This window comes from Herpailurus yagouaroundi, unplaced genomic scaffold (assembly GCF_014898765.1).
Source record: "Herpailurus yagouaroundi ecotype Mexico unplaced genomic scaffold, PumYag 67793, whole genome shotgun sequence".
Classification (NCBI taxonomy): Eukaryota; Metazoa; Chordata; class Mammalia; order Carnivora; family Felidae; genus Herpailurus; species Herpailurus yagouaroundi.
Window position 1 is genome coordinate 9,960,673 of NW_024420586.1, and position 20,514 is coordinate 9,981,186.

General features: G+C 39.7%; 1 protein-coding gene across 1 annotated transcript in view; it reads right to left on the reverse strand.

The window, feature by feature from the left end:
- DMD (dystrophin) overlaps nucleotides 1-20,514 on the reverse strand; it is a 2,039,083-nt gene that overhangs the window by 575,376 nt on the left and 1,443,193 nt on the right. Inside the window, exon 52 of the mRNA XM_040468816.1 lies at nucleotides 19,635-19,752. Coding sequence (XP_040324750.1) covers nucleotides 19,635-19,752 — 118 coding nt within the window. The remainder of the gene's footprint in view (nucleotides 1-19,634; nucleotides 19,753-20,514) is intronic.

Below are 20,514 nucleotides of genomic sequence, written 5' to 3' on the forward strand. Positions count from 1 at the left end.
GTTTATTTATTTTTGAGACAGAGAGAGACAGAGCATGAACGGGGGAGGGGCAGAGAGAGAGGGAGACACAGAATCAGAAGCAGGCTCCAGGCTCTGAGCCAACAGCCCAGAGCCTGACGCGGGGCTCGAACTCACGGACCGTGAGATCATGACCTGAGCGAAGTCGGCCGCTCAACCGACTGAGCCACCCAGGCGCCCCTGTTTTGTTTTTTAAACCATGCCCTTTTTATGTCTTTATAAGGTTCCTAGGATATATTCCTGTTATTCTCAAAATATTTCCTGAGGAGAATTTAGTCATATTCTGATCCACTTAAAACAATCACTAGTTAAGTACAAATTCGCTCCCAAAACCAATCTGAAAACACATTGTAGGAATATACATCTGCTGGAAGATGGTTTCCTTTTATGTTCCCCTTCCCATCTAAAAGTTATTAAGGAAAAGTCTGTTGCTATGGAAACATTCAATTTGGCACCATCTGTATTCAAAATTCAATTGCTGCAAGCCTTCAGCCAATCTCCGGTTTTTAATTGGCAGAACCTTCCCAGAATGCTTTACAAATCTTTTCGGAAGCCAATCCATGAAGCACATCACGATGTAGAGCATCAAGAAAGTTCACAATGCAAGCCTCACTCCATTATCTTAAGATCACCCTTGCGCAGTCTCAAAGCATGAGGCCTTCTGATAATTACTTGGCATGGGGATAATGCCTAAAATTTATTGCCAAGTTGTTTTCTTCTGCCTAATGGATTTCTCATTCGAAGAAAGTACTCATTTTACAAGTGACTTAAGTATTTAAAAGACCCTGAAAAGGAGCCCCAGTGCAAAACTTACATAGCAATACACAGTTCGAATAGAAAACGCATATAGAAGAAAGAATTAAGAATGCGTATTTTGTAATCAGCCTCATTGGAGCTCAAACATAATTGGAATGCTTGTTAGCTACTTGACTTAACCTCTCTAGGTCCCATTTTCCTCGTCTGTAAAGATCTACTGTGAACACTGTAAAGTATGCACTTTGGACAAAATACATACTTCACATATCCCATAATGGAATTGAAGATGTGTTGATCTACATGGTGTTGAAGAATATTCCTTTGGAATGTCAAGTGTCTGTATATAAGTATCATTAAAATTTACAGGAGAGTTATCAAAGACAAATTGTCTGAAGGATTATTATTATTTTATTACATTTGTTTTCATGTGTATTTATTTTGAGAGAGAGAGAGAGAGAGAGAGAGAGAAGGAGGAACGTGAGTGGGCGAGAGGCAGAGGGAGAGAGAATCCCAAGCAGGCTCCACACTGTCAGCACAGAGCCCGGCACGGGGCTTGATCCCAACGAACCGTGAGATCGTGACATGAGCCGGTATCAAGAGTTAGATGCTCGATCGACTGAACCACCCAGACACCCCTGAAAAATTATTTTTAAGAAAGGGAGGATATGGATGGATCTTCGAGAAGCATAAAGACACTCAAAGTCAGAAAGTTACAAAAAATGTACGCACAGTTGTGGGTTGGATCATGACATTTTGATGGGCTAGAGAAGTCACTCGCCATAATTAAGCTCTGACACGGTTTCTTGGGCGGGGGTGGTTCTTGCAACCCGCCATGTTGTAATTATCCTCTGCGATTAGTGGCCCATAGCTAACTAGAATCTGTTATTCTATAACTCAGGTTTGCTCTGCCACAGCCAGCCCTCCCCTTTGGTAATCCTTAGAAGGCAGTGTTCCAGCGATATTACTTACTGCTCCTAGGTTACTCCATACTTTCAAAAATTCATGGCTTTGATTAATTGGTAACTTTGGTATTATATAGATTTTTATATTTATCCAGTTAAGCTATTTCAGGCATACTTGATTATCTTAAGTGAACCAAAATACTGTGAGTGTTACCTTCATGCCGTCCCTCGGTGCAAATCACTTTATATTGTTTTCCCCCTTTCAAAAAAGGTGTAAAAGGTACAGCTTGTATGTTGAATAATCAGGATTTATGGCATTTAAGTATAAAGACAGCTTCATCTGTCTTCCTTTGCCCCTGGGTGAAAATATGGGCAGCTTCCAAGTCTTTTCTGGCCACCGTAAGGTAATACAAGGTTCTGTTGTCATTTTAATACATTAATATTAGAATTTCCAGTCTAGTACATTAATTAACCCTTCAAACTGAATTCACATATACAACTTCACCCCAACTGGCAGAGGCCGCAACTGGCCCAGGTCCCTTACTACGGTGAGGAGGGGGTAGGCTGAGCTTCCTCTCTCATTCACCAGCTGCCCTTTTTCACCCTAACAGAGTTGAACAGGAGTGGATGGAAAAGAGGGAAGGAGAGCAGGAAGGTCTTACCTGACGACGTACTGTGGCTATTCGAATGTGAATTTTTGCTTTCTGGGTCTGGCTGATGTTAAAGATCACCAGAGGGGTTTGATGAAGCTTTTCGAGACTTGGCAATCACTGGCGTTCTTTCATTTGCTGTCCTAAATCCAGATAAATGTCGTTTTTTTTTTTTAATTTTTTTTATTTTGGTGGGAGTGAATCATTCCCACCTCAGGAACTTGGAATCCGATGATACACTGCTCCAGGTTCCCCTGCAAGTGTTCCTAAAGGAACCGGGTGCCTCAGCCGGTTAAGCGTCTGACTTTGGCTCAGGTCAAGATCTCACGGTTCACGAGTTGGAGCCCCGCGTCGGGTTCTGTGCTGTCGGCACGGAGCCCATTTGGGGTTCTCTCTGCCCCTCCTCTGCTCCTTCTCCCTTTCTCTCAAAATGAATAAACTTAAAAAAAGAAACTCCTCTCTCTTAAAATGGAAGGTCGGCTCCTCTCCTTGTGAAAGTGGGGGACCTTAGGAGAAGGGGGGCACTCAGAGCAGCATTTTCTCCCAAGAACCGTCAAATTTTTCCCAAGTCGCAATTTTCTGAATCTCTTTCTATCCATTTCCTTTCAAAATGTGCATACCTGTTGCATACCTCACTTTGGTGTCTGCTGTGTACAGGAACTTAGCGCCTCAGTCATAGACACTTCCCATTTGCTATCTGGTTATAAATGACAGTGTGCGTTAGGACACCGTTAGACCAAAGTGCTCTAGTACTGAAGACAGAAAGTACAAGCAAGACCATACCAGATGGTCTCCAAGGCCTCTTTCAGTGTTGAAGGCCTTTACTTCTTTGATTCCCGTATTTCTTCCACTTGAAACGTATCTCTCTCAGCTGTAAGGTCCAGCTTCCGATTCACTTCCATGATACATTCCACTGAGACTTCAGTAGACCACGAACACGTCATCTGAACCTTCTTTGTGCCAAGTGCTAGCCTAGGTTCTGGAAAAATCTGTGATGAAATAAAACAGTCTCTGCCCTCACACAGCAGAGTCTCTTCCTCCTTTCAACCTCCATTTTACTTTGCTTGTACCTTGCATCTGTGTTTCGCTTCGGTATCAAAGTTATTATCTGTACCCATCTGTCTCCCCTTGGACTATGAGCTCTTGGACAAAAGCATTCATATTTTATTCACTTCCATACATCCCTTTCACCCGACGGTGACCAAATAATTATAATTAAATGAAGTAATGAACAATGAATAAATGCACGGATGTTATGAAAATACTATTTATATTTTTCTATGGCATATATATACCTATATTCTATCGAACATGATAATAATTTTACTATTTCTACTTAATAACAAACACTTCACTTCATTATTATTTCCTTGGAATACCATAAAATTCCCAGCCTGATACCATACATGCTGTAAGTATATAATCAAAATTTGATAAATAAATGTGTGAATGAAAATTTCAATATTTTAACTTGTATTTGCCCTTCATGTAACTTAAATACGAATGCAAATTGTTAAGTAAAAAGATTAGGTCAAGTTTAAAATATAATTCAGCTACAGCTTTTGGGAAATGAGTAAAATAATCTTTCACTCCAGATTGATTTCTTTGTGTAAATTAGGTCCTTATTAAATATTTGCAGACATACATTTATAAAAGAAAGTCATCAGTCTCATCAGTCTGTTTCTTTTAGAAGAGGGTCAATCTATATTTAATTTGCTTCCACAAACTTGAAGGTGAAAACTTATTTAGTAAGCACCTAATGACTGTTTTCTAGGTACTACTGTTAATCTAGGCACTTTAAAGGATGGGGCCGATCCTTACATTTCCTACTACTTACATGAGAAAGAAACTTGGCATAGTCACCACTGCCTAACTTGATGAATTTATTCTATTTCTGATTAAATTATACTAAATCATATATGAACATAATTTAATGCTCTTTTGTTATTAGCACAGGGCACTGAATCTAATTTTTAAATGAAATAACTTGTTCAATTACTTTAGCATACTAAAATAGAATAAAATTTTTATTACTTTTAGTTTCAAACCAGCATTATGACATTTTCTTGAGATCCTTTTAAAATTCCTTAAGGATGCCAATTCTATCTTTAAAAACCAACTTGGTATTCTAGTTGAAGGGGAGCAGAATATATCACCCCGAAATATGCCTGTTTGGCATAAGGATTATTTTAAATGGGTGATTTTTAAAGAAAGAGCAGACAGAGAAAAGCCTTGAAAATGAAGTAGAAGTCACCCTAAGAGATATTTACATTTGTAAGAGAAATCTCCATTTGTTAAGGTGTCTCCCTGTCTGTACTTGACTCTAAAATCTCTAGTAACTCTTATCAATGGAATAGTCAAGGACTTAAATCTGCAAAAACCACACCCTTGATTACTGCCTTTGCCAGATAACCTCCCATAATTGCCCCCTGGAACATCTTTTGTCTTTGGCTGGAGATGTCATTAAGGTGGCGCTCGGGTCATTTTCGGGAGTTACTCCGTTTTCTTGGCTCTCTCTCATGTATACAGGAGATATACATGTTACTAAGCTTCTGTTTTTCTCCTACTAATCTGTCTTTTATTATCAGGGATGTCTCAGTGAAGAACCTAGAAGGGCAGAAGGAAAATTATTTTTCCTCCCCTACATAGTCAACAACTTTTACCTGAACTAGACAGTTGTATCTGCCAGTTATTTTAGAGGACGGAATTTTGAATCAGGAATCTGGTTCCTATAGTCATGGTAAAGACCCATCACATAATCTCTAGGTCAAAAATATATTTCAAGTCAACCCTTTTTGAACGGCCATGCAACTTGGTGTGTATACTTAGAACCAAGACAGAAAAATAATGAAATGATACCATTTGATCGAAACAAAAAAAAATATTAGTAGTATGGCTCAAATGAAGCAGCTTACAAGTGCCTATGCCAGATTTGGGTACCAACTGATGCAAACCATCCTGGGCACTCTGGTTGTTTTAAGTCTTAAAATAGGTACAACTCATCACCCACCTAAGGAAGTGTACAGCCAGTGAGTGTAATGTTTTTAATGGCCGTAGCACATTGTGCCGGCCGCCCTGCATTTTGAAATTTATTCTGCTTCCCCTAGGGACAACAGGCAATTTAGTCATCCCCTGTGTTCTTTATATAATACGACTTCACATTCCTATTTTGTCTTAAGTTACAACATGACTTCCTGATTTGAGTTCTCTGAACCTTTTCAACAGACATCATGATAAAAGGAAAAAGAAATTTTCATTAAAAACAAAAAAAAAAGATAAAGAGAATCCTAATCCAAATTTCTACTTTAAAGATTAGAGGGGGGGACTTGAGCTTCTGAAGATTAAGAACTCTCTATTTACATTTCATTTCCATTTTGCTCAAATCAGCTGAGCCTCCAAAAACGAAGAGAAGAACATTTCAAATGGCCTAGTACATTTTCTGCAAGGATGAGGTATGTGAACTGGAATCAGACCAAGGTGCTTTTTAAATCTCTTCTGCTCATAAGAGAGTGTACTAAAAAGACTCTCAATCTCTTAAAACTGAACTATCACTCACCGTTCCAAAACCTGGGTGTATTTACTGTGGGTTTTGTTTGGGTTTTGTTTGCTTTTTCAGCAGGGCATTTTATTAATCTCTTCAGGTGAATTTTTTTTTGTTTTTGCTTTTTTTCAAGCTGTGTTGGCTTTTTTTTTTTTCAGTGACTTTGCTTAAGGCATAAAAATGAATCCCTAGGAGGATTTTGAGTTCCATGATTCATTAGATACCTGATATATTTTAACGGAAATATCATAAGTTCATAAATAATTGATACAGACATATGTCAGTAGTATATATAACATTTATGTGTAAATATATACACATATGAGTACATAAGACATAAATATGCATATAAATGTGTACATGTATATATGTGTATATAAACTTTCAATAACTAACTCGCAAGTGTTGTCTCCTTTCAGTGTAGGTTTGGGGAAAGAAGAGCCATCTAACACCCTTTTTAAGAATCAGAACACGGGTTAAACCCTGGCTTTTCCCTGTGCTATCTGTGTGACCTTGAGAAAGGTATTACAAACCGCGATCCTCGGTTCCGTCACTTATCGAGTGAGGACAATACCTACTCTAGGCAATGTTGTGGATATCAAATCAACTCACATATGTTTTAGAGTTCTTGGTCCAATTTATGTAAAACGGAACACAGATATACAATATCACTATTTATAAGATGAGATATTTTAGAATCTGAGTAACATCTGACTTTGCCAAATACCGTCAGTAAAAATTTTGACACCTCCGTACTGTCTGAAATGTTTCGTAGATTCTGGAGTTCTCTGGGACATGTTTTCCATTACCGAAACACCCAGCTGCGGAGAGGGGAACCTGAGCATTGAAGCTCCCTGCCACATGCTAAGAAAAAAATGAATCCTGTTCCATTTAATGATATGTACCCCCTATGGTACCATGCCCCCTAGGTGCATATATGCTTTGTTTGGCATCGTACCCTACAATCACAGACACATAACCTGATGTGCTAAAACTCCAAGAAGTTTACAAGTACTGATAATCATCAGGAGAAATCCCCCATTTTAGAGTCTGACGGGACTGAGCCTTCCCCTTTTAGCAGTTCCTACAATGGCTAAGACAAAACTAAATCCTTACTGAGGAACAAGTAAAGTGCCACTGTTTCAAAAGGCCAATACGAGGGGCGCCTGGGTGGCTCAGTCGGTTGGGCGTCGGAGTCTTGATTTGGGCTCAGGTCATGATGCCACAGTTGTGGGATTGAGTCCTGTGTTGGGCTCCATGCTGAGTGTGGAATCTACTTGGATTCCCTCTCTCCCTCTCTCTCTCCCTCTCCCCTGCTCATGCTCTCTCCCCATTCTTCTCCAAAATAAAAAAGGAAAAGGACCACAGGAGCCTATACATTCCTATGTTGTTCATATGGCCTTATCTTTCTGCACAATTACACTTGATGTTCACATTTTCAGGTTGACTGGATTTTATCGATTCATGGCACAGTGTTCTGTTTAATTATAGAGAAAGGTGTTTTTCACTCATTCTTACTCTGTGCATTTGGGACCCAACTTTCTATTTTAAACATTGTGCTGTGTAGCATACATTTTTCTGATAACAAATTAAATCAGGCTGCTAGAGGACGCTACACCTTTCCTTCGGTCCACCAATTGTGTTTTCCTGAAAGCTAGCCGTGGCCCAAGGCGGCGGTTCTATCACTCTTGTATAAAAGAAAAATCAGATGCCAACGGTCAAGTTTATTGTTTCTATCACCGCCTTATGGACTTTATAGGAGGCTCTCAATGGCTTTATTCCTGTGACCCACGGTTAGACGTACAGATGGCAATAAACCGGACTATGCAGTAGCTGGAAACACGAAAAATAGAACATTCTGCATAAATATTTTTGTTTTATCTTAACACTGAAGAAAATACCATAAAGCACTTCACTCATTCATTCATTGATCCATTCATTCAGGAAATCTTGAGGGAGAGCCTAGTTTTTCTAAATTCCTAGACCGGGATTTAAGAGAACACTCAGTGGCGATGAATTTCTTGAACAAGCACAAAAATTCTGGGTATAGACATAAGAACGTTTCCCAGTCTCCATGTATCCATTTTCTACACATGAGAAACTCTTACCCTGGTGGTCAACAAATGTCAACAACCTAGAACACCTGGTAGAGCTCTTAATAAGGAGGAGAGCTGATAATGTGTCCCCCATCCCAAATTCACAAGTTGAAGCCCTACCCTCCATTGTGATGGTATTTGGAGATGGGGCCTTTAGGAAGTAGTTAACTTTAGATGAGATCATGAGGGTGAGGTCTCCTGATGGCATTAGGGCTCTCGTGAGAGGGAGAGAGCAGATCTTTTCTCTCTGCAGCATGTGGACACAGTTAGAAGGTAGCCCTCTGTAAGGCAGGAAGAAGGCTCTCACCAGATCACCAAGTAAGCTGGCACCAAGGCTGGCACCTCGGTCTTAGACTTCCTGGCCTCCAGAACTTGGAGAAATAAACAAACATCTATTGTTTAAGCCACCAAGTCTATGGCATTTCGTTACAAAGGCACAAGATGTTTAAGATATTGATATCTACGCAGTGATTTGCCCTTTGAAAAGGGCCATTCCATACGTCATTCTTTTGAATCCTAACAGCAATCTGGAATGGAAGGCATCAGCAGCCCAATGTTACAGATGAAGAAATAAAGGGTGAGAGAGATTCAATAATTTGCTAAGGGTTCCACTGTCATTAAAGGGCAAAATCAGGATTTAAACCACCTCTTCTCATTTTAGATGCCCTGCTTTTAGCGTCGCATTATGCTAAGGATGAGATGAGGGAAAGACACGCTAACGTGTTTGTCTTCCTAACATAAAAGTAACAATCACCATTGTCATCATCATTGTCACTATTATCCCATAACCAGCCAGCTGCCTCACTCTTTCTGTTAGGCCTCCCAAACCCAAAAGCTTTCTTTTCTTTTCAAAACCCATACTCTTCGTGTGGAGCCAGGCTGAGAGAATTATCCACACGTCCGGTCGCCACAGAAAAAGTCTCGGGGGGGGGGGCTCTTTTTCCTTTCAACATGCACATGCATAATCAAGGGCCCACACAAGTGGTCTGTCACTTTTCACGGGAATAGCAGCACTGACATCTGCTGGGTTGTCTGACGGAGAAAGTTAAAACAACAGAGGGTCAAAAGTCTGAAAACTTTCCTTTGAAGGCTTGTTAAGTCCGGTAGTAGTCATCTCCACAGTGGCCCCATTCTCCTTCACCTCCTGGCATTCATGACCTTCTGGAGTCCTTCCTCCTCCCACCTCATTGCATCGGGGGCCAAACGGTGTGGCAAATAATTTACAGAAGAAGTAAAAGGACAAATACTAAGGCGGGGTCAAAAAAGGCACTGCTGCTGGTACCTTGTACTCATGGTTGACTCCTGGGGGAAGCCAGCCACAAAGTCACAGGGGCACTCAAGCAGCCCCACGGAGGAGCTTGGGTAGAGAGGAACCAACTAGACAGCAGCACCTCACAAACCATAAGAGTGAGCCACCTTGAGAGTAGGTCCTCCGGCCCCCATCAAGCGTCCATATGACTGCACCTCCATTTGGCTACTGAACACAGCCTCGTGAGAAACTCCAAGATGGAATCACTCAAACTACATGCTCATGATCCCCTGACCGACAGAACCTGTGAGAGGTAATACGTGATGATTACTGTTCTAGGCAACTACGTTTTGGGGTGATTTGTTTTGCAGTGATATGTAACTGCAAACTCCTTTTCTTGACTAAAGCAGAAGGAGCCCAGCTCTCCCCTTTGGATGCGGAAAGGTCACAATCTATTAATCCTTTCTGCTGACTTCACACATGCTTCCCTTAAGGCAGGTACAACAGAATAAAGACCAGTTGCAAGCAATGTGTTATGTTGATTCAAATTATTAATGAGAAAATCTGGGTACAGAAAAAAAACCCAAGTAGATCTAAAAGAATTCCTACACTTTCCCAACACCTGAGGAGAGCTGAGAGAGTCTTTTAGGAGCTGTGTATGCCATATCCAACCTTTGGCTTAGCTCCATCTAACCTGCGTGATATCACAAAGGAGGAATATTCCTCTCTATACCCAGAGGTACAAAAATATAATAGAAATTCAGGTCTTTAATTCCAACGCCCCACGAGGCCGTAAGATAAAAATGTTAGCCTGTGAAAAACTACAATTTCTCCTGTGGGCACATCTCTTTCTGTTTTGTATTTGTCTTACCTGCCCACATTGTCTGAGTGTGAGATTCTTTGTATTACGTGTACTCATCATTACCTTTATTCAATCATACAAAAAAAAAAATCCATTTTCACTCACTGGTTTACTTATTTAATAGTTATGTTCATTATGTTTAGTTCAAAGTGGATGAGTAGAACACGTGCTAACCCAAACCTTTCACCTTAAAAGGAAACATAATGAAAAAATAAGCACTTAGAAAATGGTATTTATGTTCATAATTGTGGCTACATCACTTTAAATAAAATATATTTATTATTCCTATTACACGTTCACATGAGAGATTAATAACTGAAGACAATTATGACTGCTAATTTGGATTTTAAATCCTGTTCAAATATGTTCTGATACTAATCCTCTTCCAGAATTAAAGAATAGGTACATCAAAGCAGAATTATTTTAGGACAGATGTTTAGTATTAATTTTTTTTCAATATATGAAATTTATTGTCAAATTGGTTTCCATACAACACCCAGTGCTCATCCCAAAAGGTGCCCTCCTCAATAAGTTTAGTATTAATTTGACACAACGTAAGTAAAAGTGTATAAGGAAAAACATACATATTTGCTTTTTATAGGTATATTTTTAAGTTATAATTACTCTGACAGAGCTCTGAAATTCTTTAAGAGGTTACAGATCATTTGTAAATGGAATGCATATTTCCAGATACCCTATTACTTGGATGCAAATGAAAGTTAAAGAAATCATGACACTTACATGTGAAGAAACACATGGCACTATGAAGCACCGTGTGATGGTTAATTTTATGTATTAAACTGGCTAGACAATGACACCCAGTTGTTTAAGCACCAGTGTAGATATTGCTGTAGAGGGGTATTTTTCATTATTTTATTTTATTTATTTATCTCATTTTTTTAAATGTTTATTTTTGAGAGAAAGAGAGAGAGAGAGTGTATGAGCAGGGGAGGGGCGGACAGACGGGGAGGACAGAGGTATCCGAAGAGGGCTCTGCACCCATGCAGGGTTTGAACCCACGTACCGTGATATCCTGACCTGAGCTGAAGTCAGATGCTTAACTGACAGAGCCACCCAGGCCCCCTGAGGGGTATTTTTTACAGAATTGAAATCAGTAGACTGTAATTAAAGCAGATTAGCCCCCATAATATGGGTGAGCCTCATCCAATCAGTTGAAGACCTTAAGAGAAAAGACTGAGGTCCCCAGAAGAGGAAGGAATTCTGACTCCAGACTGCCTTTGGACTCAAGACTGCAGTATTAAGTCTTCTTTGAGCATCTATCCTCCTGACCTGCTCTAAAAATCTCAACCTTGCAGGCCCCACAGTCTCAGGGACGAATTCTTGAAAATCTCTGTCTCTGTCTCTGTCTCTCTCTCTATACACATATAAGTTAATTATAAATAATTTATAATGTCATTAATATACTAAATATAGATGTATGTGTACATACACATATACATATATACAGGGTTCTCTGGAGAACGCTAATAAACTCGTTCCTAGTGAATAATGACACTGGAAGAGAAGATTAATATTATAACAAAATAATACTCATAATAATACATGTAGTAAAACTTTTATTTTTGTAGTGGGATTGAGCAAAATATATTTTGTTTAATCCTTGGTACACCATCAAGGTCCACTGCACCCAAATATATATTTTGAGTTTATTTTTTAAGAAGTTCTTACTATTTGTAAAAATTGATATTTTTTGACTTTTATTCTTTCCTAGTGGTCTACCAAAAAACAAAGGGATATTTTACTTATTCTTTAAATAAAATCAAATTCATTTTATTTACCATGTGGGTCCACTGAAGCCTTTCATAAGTCTAAGATACATTGCGTAGTCTTAGTAATCTTATTTTTCCTATATTGGGAAACATTCTGCTATTTTATCACCACTCATAAGTTATTCCTAAATAGGCTAAAAAGATCTGTAAGTGAAAGCATGATGGAATTATCTAGAAGGATGATACAATAGTGAAGTAAATCTTCAACCTTTAGGTTTCTTATTACACTGGCCAAAATAGTGCATCTTCTTTCAAGAAGGTATAAAATAGGATTGGGGACACCATCTTTGGAGTCTGCTGTTAGCTGTCGTTGAACAGAGTTGAGAACGTACGTAGCACTTTTCATTTTACTCCCATAATGTCAAAGACAAGAAAATTGACAGAAGAAGATACTTATGATTATGAGACATGAAGGAAGATAAATGCGAGCGGACAGAAATCATCATTCTAGACTCCAGTAATGATGGTGAAATTGATCATATAGGGGAGATCTTAGGTGAAATCTCAGACTGAGTCTTCAGATGATGAACAAACACAGGGATCGATGAGCAAACAATATATTTCCAAGGACAGAAGGAAAATATGATATTTTAATCTAGTTAGGCATTCAACAGGAAGGACTTCATCACATAATGTTTTGTTGAAGAACTTGAACCATCCTATTTTGCTAAAATCAGGTGGGACACTCTAGCGTTTATGTTTGTGCCTCCAAATTCATTTGGTACAAAGTTTGTTGGGTTCAATTCTTATTAAAATTTCTAAGGAAGTTGGTTTTTATTACCTCTCTAATCTTACTTCTGTGAAGTATTTGGAACATAACTTATACATACAAAATAAAAAGCAAAATGGCTCATATAAACCTAGAGGGCAAATGGTCATCTATTTTTTTTTTTTTCCTGGTACGCTGAAGGGTGAATCAGAAAATGACATACATAAACACAACCAACTTTAACTCTCAGCTTTCTTATTCAACGTATCACTAAGGACCAGGAAGAAATCTGTGTTATCGGACTGGTGACACAGCAGAAGATACAGAAAACAAAATACAGAGTAACACTCATCCACTCAGTCTTCAGTGTGTGTGTGTGTCTGAATGCGCTTCTGTTGTAAGTAGCCACTGGGAGGTGTGACGCCAACTCCTCTTCCTCCATTCCTTAAACGTAAGCCAAGCTCCAGACTGTTCCCTAGTCTTTTCATCGGGCTCCGTGTCTCTGTGCAAACTCACCACCTACTTCAGGTAACTTCCAAATCTGCTCAGAAGTAACTTTGCTTCTGAAACGTCTCCTTGTGTTCTCTTGAGCACGTTATTTTATCACCCATATTCGACTCCTTGTCCTGAGTCTGCCTCCGGTTATATTACCATCTTCCAAAGCACAGAATCTCAAAATCTTCAGAGGCAAACTCTTAGATTCCACACCTCCAGTCAATGTCCAAATCTTGTCAATACTTGCTCCACCGCATGTCTCAATTCAGTGCATTCTTTCCACTCTACTGCCACTGCTCTAGCTTGGGCTCTCTCGCCACCTACCTTGCCTCTCTGACTGCTTTTACTCCTGTATCCTCCACAACATACTCACACACACACTCCCACTTCTACGAGTTCATCTGTCACCCCATTGCTAACTTAAGTCTAATTATGTATTCCTCTCTCGTCCTTGCCTCAAATGCCCTTCCTCTCCCAGCCTCCTTCTGCTTTTCAAAATCCCATTCACCACCAGATCAAATGTGACCTCCTCCTAGAAGCATTCCCAAACCCCTTCATTCAGATCCAATCTTCCCTCCTCTTGCTCTCTCTCAAGATTGGGGAACACGGCTCTGCTCAAGTACTTATCCTGGACTGCCTTGCCCCAATAGACTTGTCCAAATACCCACATTTGACTGTAAGCTCTTTCAAGACAAAGGCTGAATCTTATTTTTCCCTCTATCCCAACCATCACATCTGACATTAACTAGCACAGAGTAAGCATTCAAATATTTACTGAACTGAACTGAACTCTTCGGTTGCCAGCGGCATCCTGGTGGATGTAAATTTTGAGAGCCGCTTGTAGTTATAACAGGTTGACAGCAGGTGCTAGATGTCAAAATTAGAAATTTATATGGTTGACTCCACTTCTTCTAAAATAAGCACCTCTCTAATAGACAATACCTGAGAGGAAGATATTGGCTGGCATTTCATTAGCCATAGAGATTTCATAAAAACGTGGAGAACAACAAAGTCTTTTTATTTCACCATGAAGGATTTCATACATTTGGTTGCAGCAATGAATGATAGGTTGACAAAGCTGCTATAAAACTGTCAGTTAGTTCAAAAATCCTGTGAGAGTATTTTTATTCTCATGCAGCAGAACATTCTCCCTTCTACAGCCCTGTATACCAGCTCTTTAAGCAACACGATATGAACTCATTTCTCAAAATTTATACGATGTCACCAAATTTCTCAAAGAATTCCAGACTGGTTTGAAAAAGCCTTAGCTGAAAAAAAAATTTAAGGAGATAATTCTCTCTTAAGATTTGGCCTTCTGTTTCAGAAGTCCCTTCCCTGGTTTAGCTGATCAGCAGCCATATATTAAGCCCCCACCCCTCTTGATATGCTCTCATCTCCGGTTCCTCTGCACCAAATTCATCTCTCCATGATGGTACACACCATTCAGAGAGCATCTTCTGTATGTGAGGTCTTCACGGTAGAAACATCACCTAATTTTATCTTCATAATCACCGTACCAGCTAAAGTATTATTTATTGGTCCCACATGACAGATGAGGAAACCATGGCTTAAGAAGGGACTCCACTTGGCCAAGGTTGTGCAGCTAGTAGATTATGGAGGTTCGCTATTCTCTACATTTCCAACGTGTGCAAGAGAGTCCTATAATTACACAATGAAATGCATACAAGACTACAATAGAAATGGGAGCAGTAAAAATTATATCCAGATTACAGTGAACCGCGGCTACTCCTTATATTATCAGTTCCCAGAGACTCTTGTTTATTTTGTTTTTTGACTAACCCTTTTCATCTGATGTTCCTTGGGCTTTGGAGTCATATATACATAAGTTAGAATCCTAGTCCCTTGCTTGATATCTTACTACAACTGTAGGCACATTACTTAAGCTCTTTGAGCTTCAGTTTTCCAATCTCTAAAATGGGCATAATAGTATCTACCCTCCTAAGGTCATAGTAAATATTGAAAATAAAATACCTTACACGAATTGCCTTGCTCTTTGTAGTATGACTCATGTATTTGTTTAATTCTACGTATGTATCTTATTCCATGTTTTCCAAAGCAACCTTCTCCTTTTAGTTGTTTTGAACTTCTCTCTCTCTTTTCTTCTTTGTGGTCTAAAAACCAGGCAGCTACCGGAGACCTGATTAAATGCTTTCTCATTAAGCATGCAAACCACCCAATTAGATTATAATTAAAATAACAAGAGCTAATATGTACTGAGTTCTTACTGTGGCTGGGATCTAAGCGCTCCTTTTGTATTATCTCATCCAATTCTCCCAACCAGGAGGTAGATGCAAGTAATCTTCTTTCATAGAGGAGGTGACGGAGATCAGAAAGTTTACTGAGATGACTTGTTTGTTCAGGGTCACAAAGCTACTAAGGGGCCAGCCCAGGCAGCTTGCCCTCAAAACCTTTATGTGCTCTTGTTAAAGATCTTTAAAACGGTAACAGTGGGCAGTTATGGTGGGAGAAGCTACAGAAGCAAGGTTCTAAAATTCTTTCTTTCCGTACCTTCCTCACTGCTGTGTAAGGTATTAGGGTATTATGATCTGCAGTAGTAATGGGCATGAACAAGTGTTTTGCACAATTCAGAAGCCTCCCAGGAAGCAATTTCAGATCATACCAATCTTAGCTGGTTTTGGTCCCCTGACCTAGCCCTTTTGCAGGAGAAAATGACCAGGGATGCCTGACACGTTCAGCAACCAAAGAACGGAGGGAAAATGAGTAGTTTGAACACCAGAAATAGCACGGAGAATTTCTTATTTGAATGCACGGAGAATGAAATTTTTTTCTCTCACCTAGATCATTACAACATGATTTCCATAGATATAATCACCTGAAAAACAACAGATACCATAGAAATCGTTTTATACGGTGAAACATGCTGGTATTTTGCAGACCCAATTACTTGAGATTTTAGCTTGGATATTACTGGTAGAGAGGAATTGCTTCGAATTGGACTTTTCTCTTGATAGAATGCAATAAATATATACAGATTTCCCCAACTGTTCAAAGTTATGAACTGGGATTTACCAAGGAAGGAAAAATGTTTCAATACAGCATTATACTCTTACCGAATATTTTTCTTTATTTAGCTGATTCCTTTTTAAGTATTTCTAGGAGTTTCAGGGCAATAAAAAAGGAATCCTGAAATCTTCCAATAAGAAAATACAATTTTATGAGCAAGTATTTTATTTCTGCTCTTTCCCTGAAAGCCAAATCTATACTAAGGAAAATTCTATTTTGAACACGACTGAAACTTTATGAGTATTGAATCTCCATCCCATGTCATAGATTTCAAATGGAGAGATAAACTGTAGCAGAGCAGGGCTGCAAACGACATTGTTTAGATAAACATATCTTGTCAGAATTATCTCGGTGGCGGCATTAGAGGCTCCAGGCATATTTGGAACTAAGATTCTGGCTTAGGCTCTTAATAAGCAACATGACATGTCTCAAAAGACACTTGGCTTTTAAGAAAAAAAAATTTTTTTTTTGGACCATGTGGATTGGAATCTTTCCACTGTACTACAAATATTCATAATTCATAAAGGTATTCATTCCCAAAAGACAAAAGCTTAGAAAAACAGAACAGTTCAAATTACTGGATATTAGCAGAGAGATAAAAACTTGCCCTCTGGTCACTCAATTTTAATCTGCATCATGAAAAAAAAAAGTCAATACGATATCAAAAAAAGATTGCAAGAGATAATGGAAAATGTTTAGACAATGTTGAATGGGTAGTGTAAAATAAATTAGTGTTATTTTCCTCTTAGGGGAAAAAATAGAAGTTGTTTCTCATTAGTGAAATGACAAACGACTTTCTATATGGTATGTTCAGATTTGCATAAACATTTTTACCAAATTTCCATATTTCTCAGGCAAGAAACAGATCGCTTAACAAATCACTCACTAAGATTCATTCTTTTGGACCAGTATGTTGCAACCTGATGGAGATAAGCCTCACGGTTCCAGACTGAGTGAGGAACATCCTACCACATCAGTCAAAGAGCGATCTATGTTGATCGTTATAAGGCAATTTTGTTCTTGCCTTGCTCGTTATACAAGTGGCGTTCTATACCTTACACAGAACTCTACAGCTTAAGTGTATTCTTCCTGTCCAAATTAGCTACGGAAACGAATGATGAGTTTCTTACCAACTAGTTTCTCTCCTCCCTGGGCTCAACGCTGAACCAATATTTTGCAGCTTACCTTGCCACGAGGTGTGGTCATGTGATGCGTTCCAGCCAATAGGCTCTGACCAGAATTCACGTGTACCACTTCCAGTCCTGCCTCCTAGTAAATTTCAACGAACAATGCTTATTCCTCATCTGCCCATTAAGTGCAGAGGACTCTGATGTTCTGGACACAAAAGACGGATGGGGTTTGGGTCCCTGAATGACGTCACAGAAAGCTGCTTATTTTCGACTGCACCAGAAAAAAGTAAACTTCTATGGTAAGCCACCAAGCTTTGGGATCTTACCTATTAGAGTGGCTAGTGCTACTCAACTAATACATTAGCATATATTCAAATACATTGAGCAACAATAAAGAGTTAAAATTTCAAAATCAAAAAAGTCTATTTTAATTAAGGATCACAACAGGTGAAAGAGGAAAGGTCTTGAGGAAGTGAATCAAAACATACATAACTGCAGACCAAAAAAGTATTTAATCCTAGTCCTAGTGATTAAGGTCATTAACAAAAACAATAAAACAGGATGAAACAGGGTAAACATTCCAGAAGAAACACAGACTTTCAAGCCAGAAAGAAACATTGGCAAATTCCAAGCTCTGGTCTTGGCTCATGTTGTAAACTCGAGCAGTTTGATTAACCTTTCTCAGAAACTGTTTCCTCATCTATAAAATGAGGGATTAGGAAATTTAGCTGACAAGATTTTATAAAGACTTTATACACACACACACACACACACACACACACACACACACACACTATAGAAGACCTACTATCTGATACCTAAGAGGAACTCAATAAATAATAGCTATTATCACTAAGTGTTTACTAATGCATACAAGTATGACCAATAATATTTTTCAAATATTAACCTTTTATACTGGTGACTTAGGCAAGTACTAATCCAACAGAATGTAAATTCTGAAGACTCTTGGTTTTGAGTTTCAAAAGCCTAATGCCTGGTAAAAGACGAAAGATTTGGAAGGAAAAAGAAAAGGTGATGAAATGAAGGATTTCCCTACTCGTACACTAGAAAAAAATCCCGCTGGTTATGGGAAGGGAGGAAAGGGGCATTACACGGGAAATTTAAAAAAAAAAAAAATCACGGGGCGCCTGGGTGGCGCAGTCGGTTAAGCGTCCGACTTCCACCAGGTCACGATCTCACCGTCCGGGAGTTCGAGCCCCGCGTCGGGCTCTGGGCTGATGGCTCGGAGCCTGGAGCCTGTTTCCGATTCTGTGTCTCCCTCTCTCTCTCTGCCCCTCCCCCGTTCATGCTCTGTCTCTCTCTGTCCCAAAAATAAATAAAAACGTTGGAAAAAAAAAAAAAAGAGAGCAGTGTAGATGGTTATGTTAAAAATTAGGTCAGATGGGGGCGCCTGGGTGGCGCAGTTGGTTAAGCGTCCGACTTCAGCCAGGTCACGATCTCGCGGTCCGTGAGTTCGAGCCCCGCGTCAGGCTCTGGGCTGATGGCTCAGAGCCTGGAGCCTGCTTCCGATTCTGTGTCTCCCTCTCTCTCTGCCCCTCGCCCGTTCATGCTCTGTCTCTCTCTGTCCCAAAAATAAATAAACGTTGAAAAAAAAAATTAAAAAAAAAAAATCACTATGGATGTGTGTCCCTGGAGGGGAGGTAGGGAGAGTGAAGGAAAGAAATCCAGGGAGATCCAAGAGAATCAGATAGCAGAGGTGAACTGGGCCTCATTCCTGAGGAGAGCCTCTGAGGGTAACAGAAGGAGAATAGTTTTCCCTTCTGCTTCCTCTACACTTCCAGACCCCATGCACAGGCACTCCGAATCCCTATGTATAAAGAAGAGTCCAGGCAATGTCTAGGCAGATGGGCCTTAAACAACCTCCCAAGGCTCTCGCCCGTCCCGGCATGGCAGGAGGAACGGTACAATGATTTCTGCTGTTACACAGTGAGAGGATCACAGTAACAGGGGGGTGTCCAGATATGAGAGTGCCACCGCAGAAGGGAACGAATGACAGTCCAGGAAGCAACTGCCTGCTTGGACCAACGACCAAGAATACAAGGGAGAGACTGACATCGCCATGGATGCTAGCCCAGAGAGATGACAACCAAGGAGCAAACGTTCTGTCACACCATGCTCACCACGCCCACCACTCCATGCTTCGCATCTACATAAGCCTGGATTCATGAAAAATTTATTTCCTCGATTCCATGGAATTGTGTTCAGTTATTGAAAGACAACACTATGAAATGAAAAATCTTAGCACAAGAGGTATAACTTACAACCGTTTGGCACTATTTTGATGAATGCAACAGAGGCAAATCGACTTCCAAGTCATTACTGAAACTTTTTCATACATCGTAAGTTGCCCACGCTTGTTAAAAGACTTACTTCGATCGGTAATGATGGTTCTAGCCTCTTGATTGCTGGTCTTGTTTTTCAAATTCTGGGCGGCGGTAATGAGTTCTTCCAACTGGGGGCGCCTCTGTTCCAAATCCTGCAGTGTTGCCTGAAGGAAAAAGCTTCACTTAATATTGAAGTTCACCAGCATTGCGCATACCTTTTATGTAATACAAAGTAAAGTGCAATTTTCCAACCAACCAAAGCACTTCTGGAAATAAAAAAAAATATGTTACTGGATATAAATCTCTAGTGTACAAGGCTTTATAGAGAACACTTTAACAGGAAATGTGTTTCATTCTTAGCCACCAAAAATATTACAGATGAAAATCTTGATTACAGACTTGCTTCACTATTTAAGAGCTTAGATGGAGTCATTTCAGAGTACCTGGGTTCACTTACACCAGTGCATGAGTGCCACAACCAAGAAATGTAATTTTTTGACTTATGACAGATAGCTATTTATACTTGTAATCTCATCTTGTGCAGTGTCAAAAGTAAAGTGCATATTTTAGAAACAGAAAAAGCACAGAAGTGATCCGAGAGACGTAACTGATTTAACTTCTTTGTACCTGAGCTTCCTCACCTAAGAGAAGGGGACACAATAAGCTAAGTCAGTCCTTCCCCAACGTTGCCTTCGATGAGAATCACCTGATTCCTGCACCTCACCACCCACGTTCTCCCCCACCATGAACAAATGAGTAGGGAGGAGGGCTTGGAAAATGCCTTTTTAACAAATTCTCTACTTAATTCTTACGACGAGGCAAGTTTGGAAAGCATCAGACTAGAAGGTAGTACCAGCAGAATAAAGCCAAGAAATAGGTGTGTGTGTGTGTGTGTGTGTGTGTGTGTGTGTGTGTGTGTGTGTGTG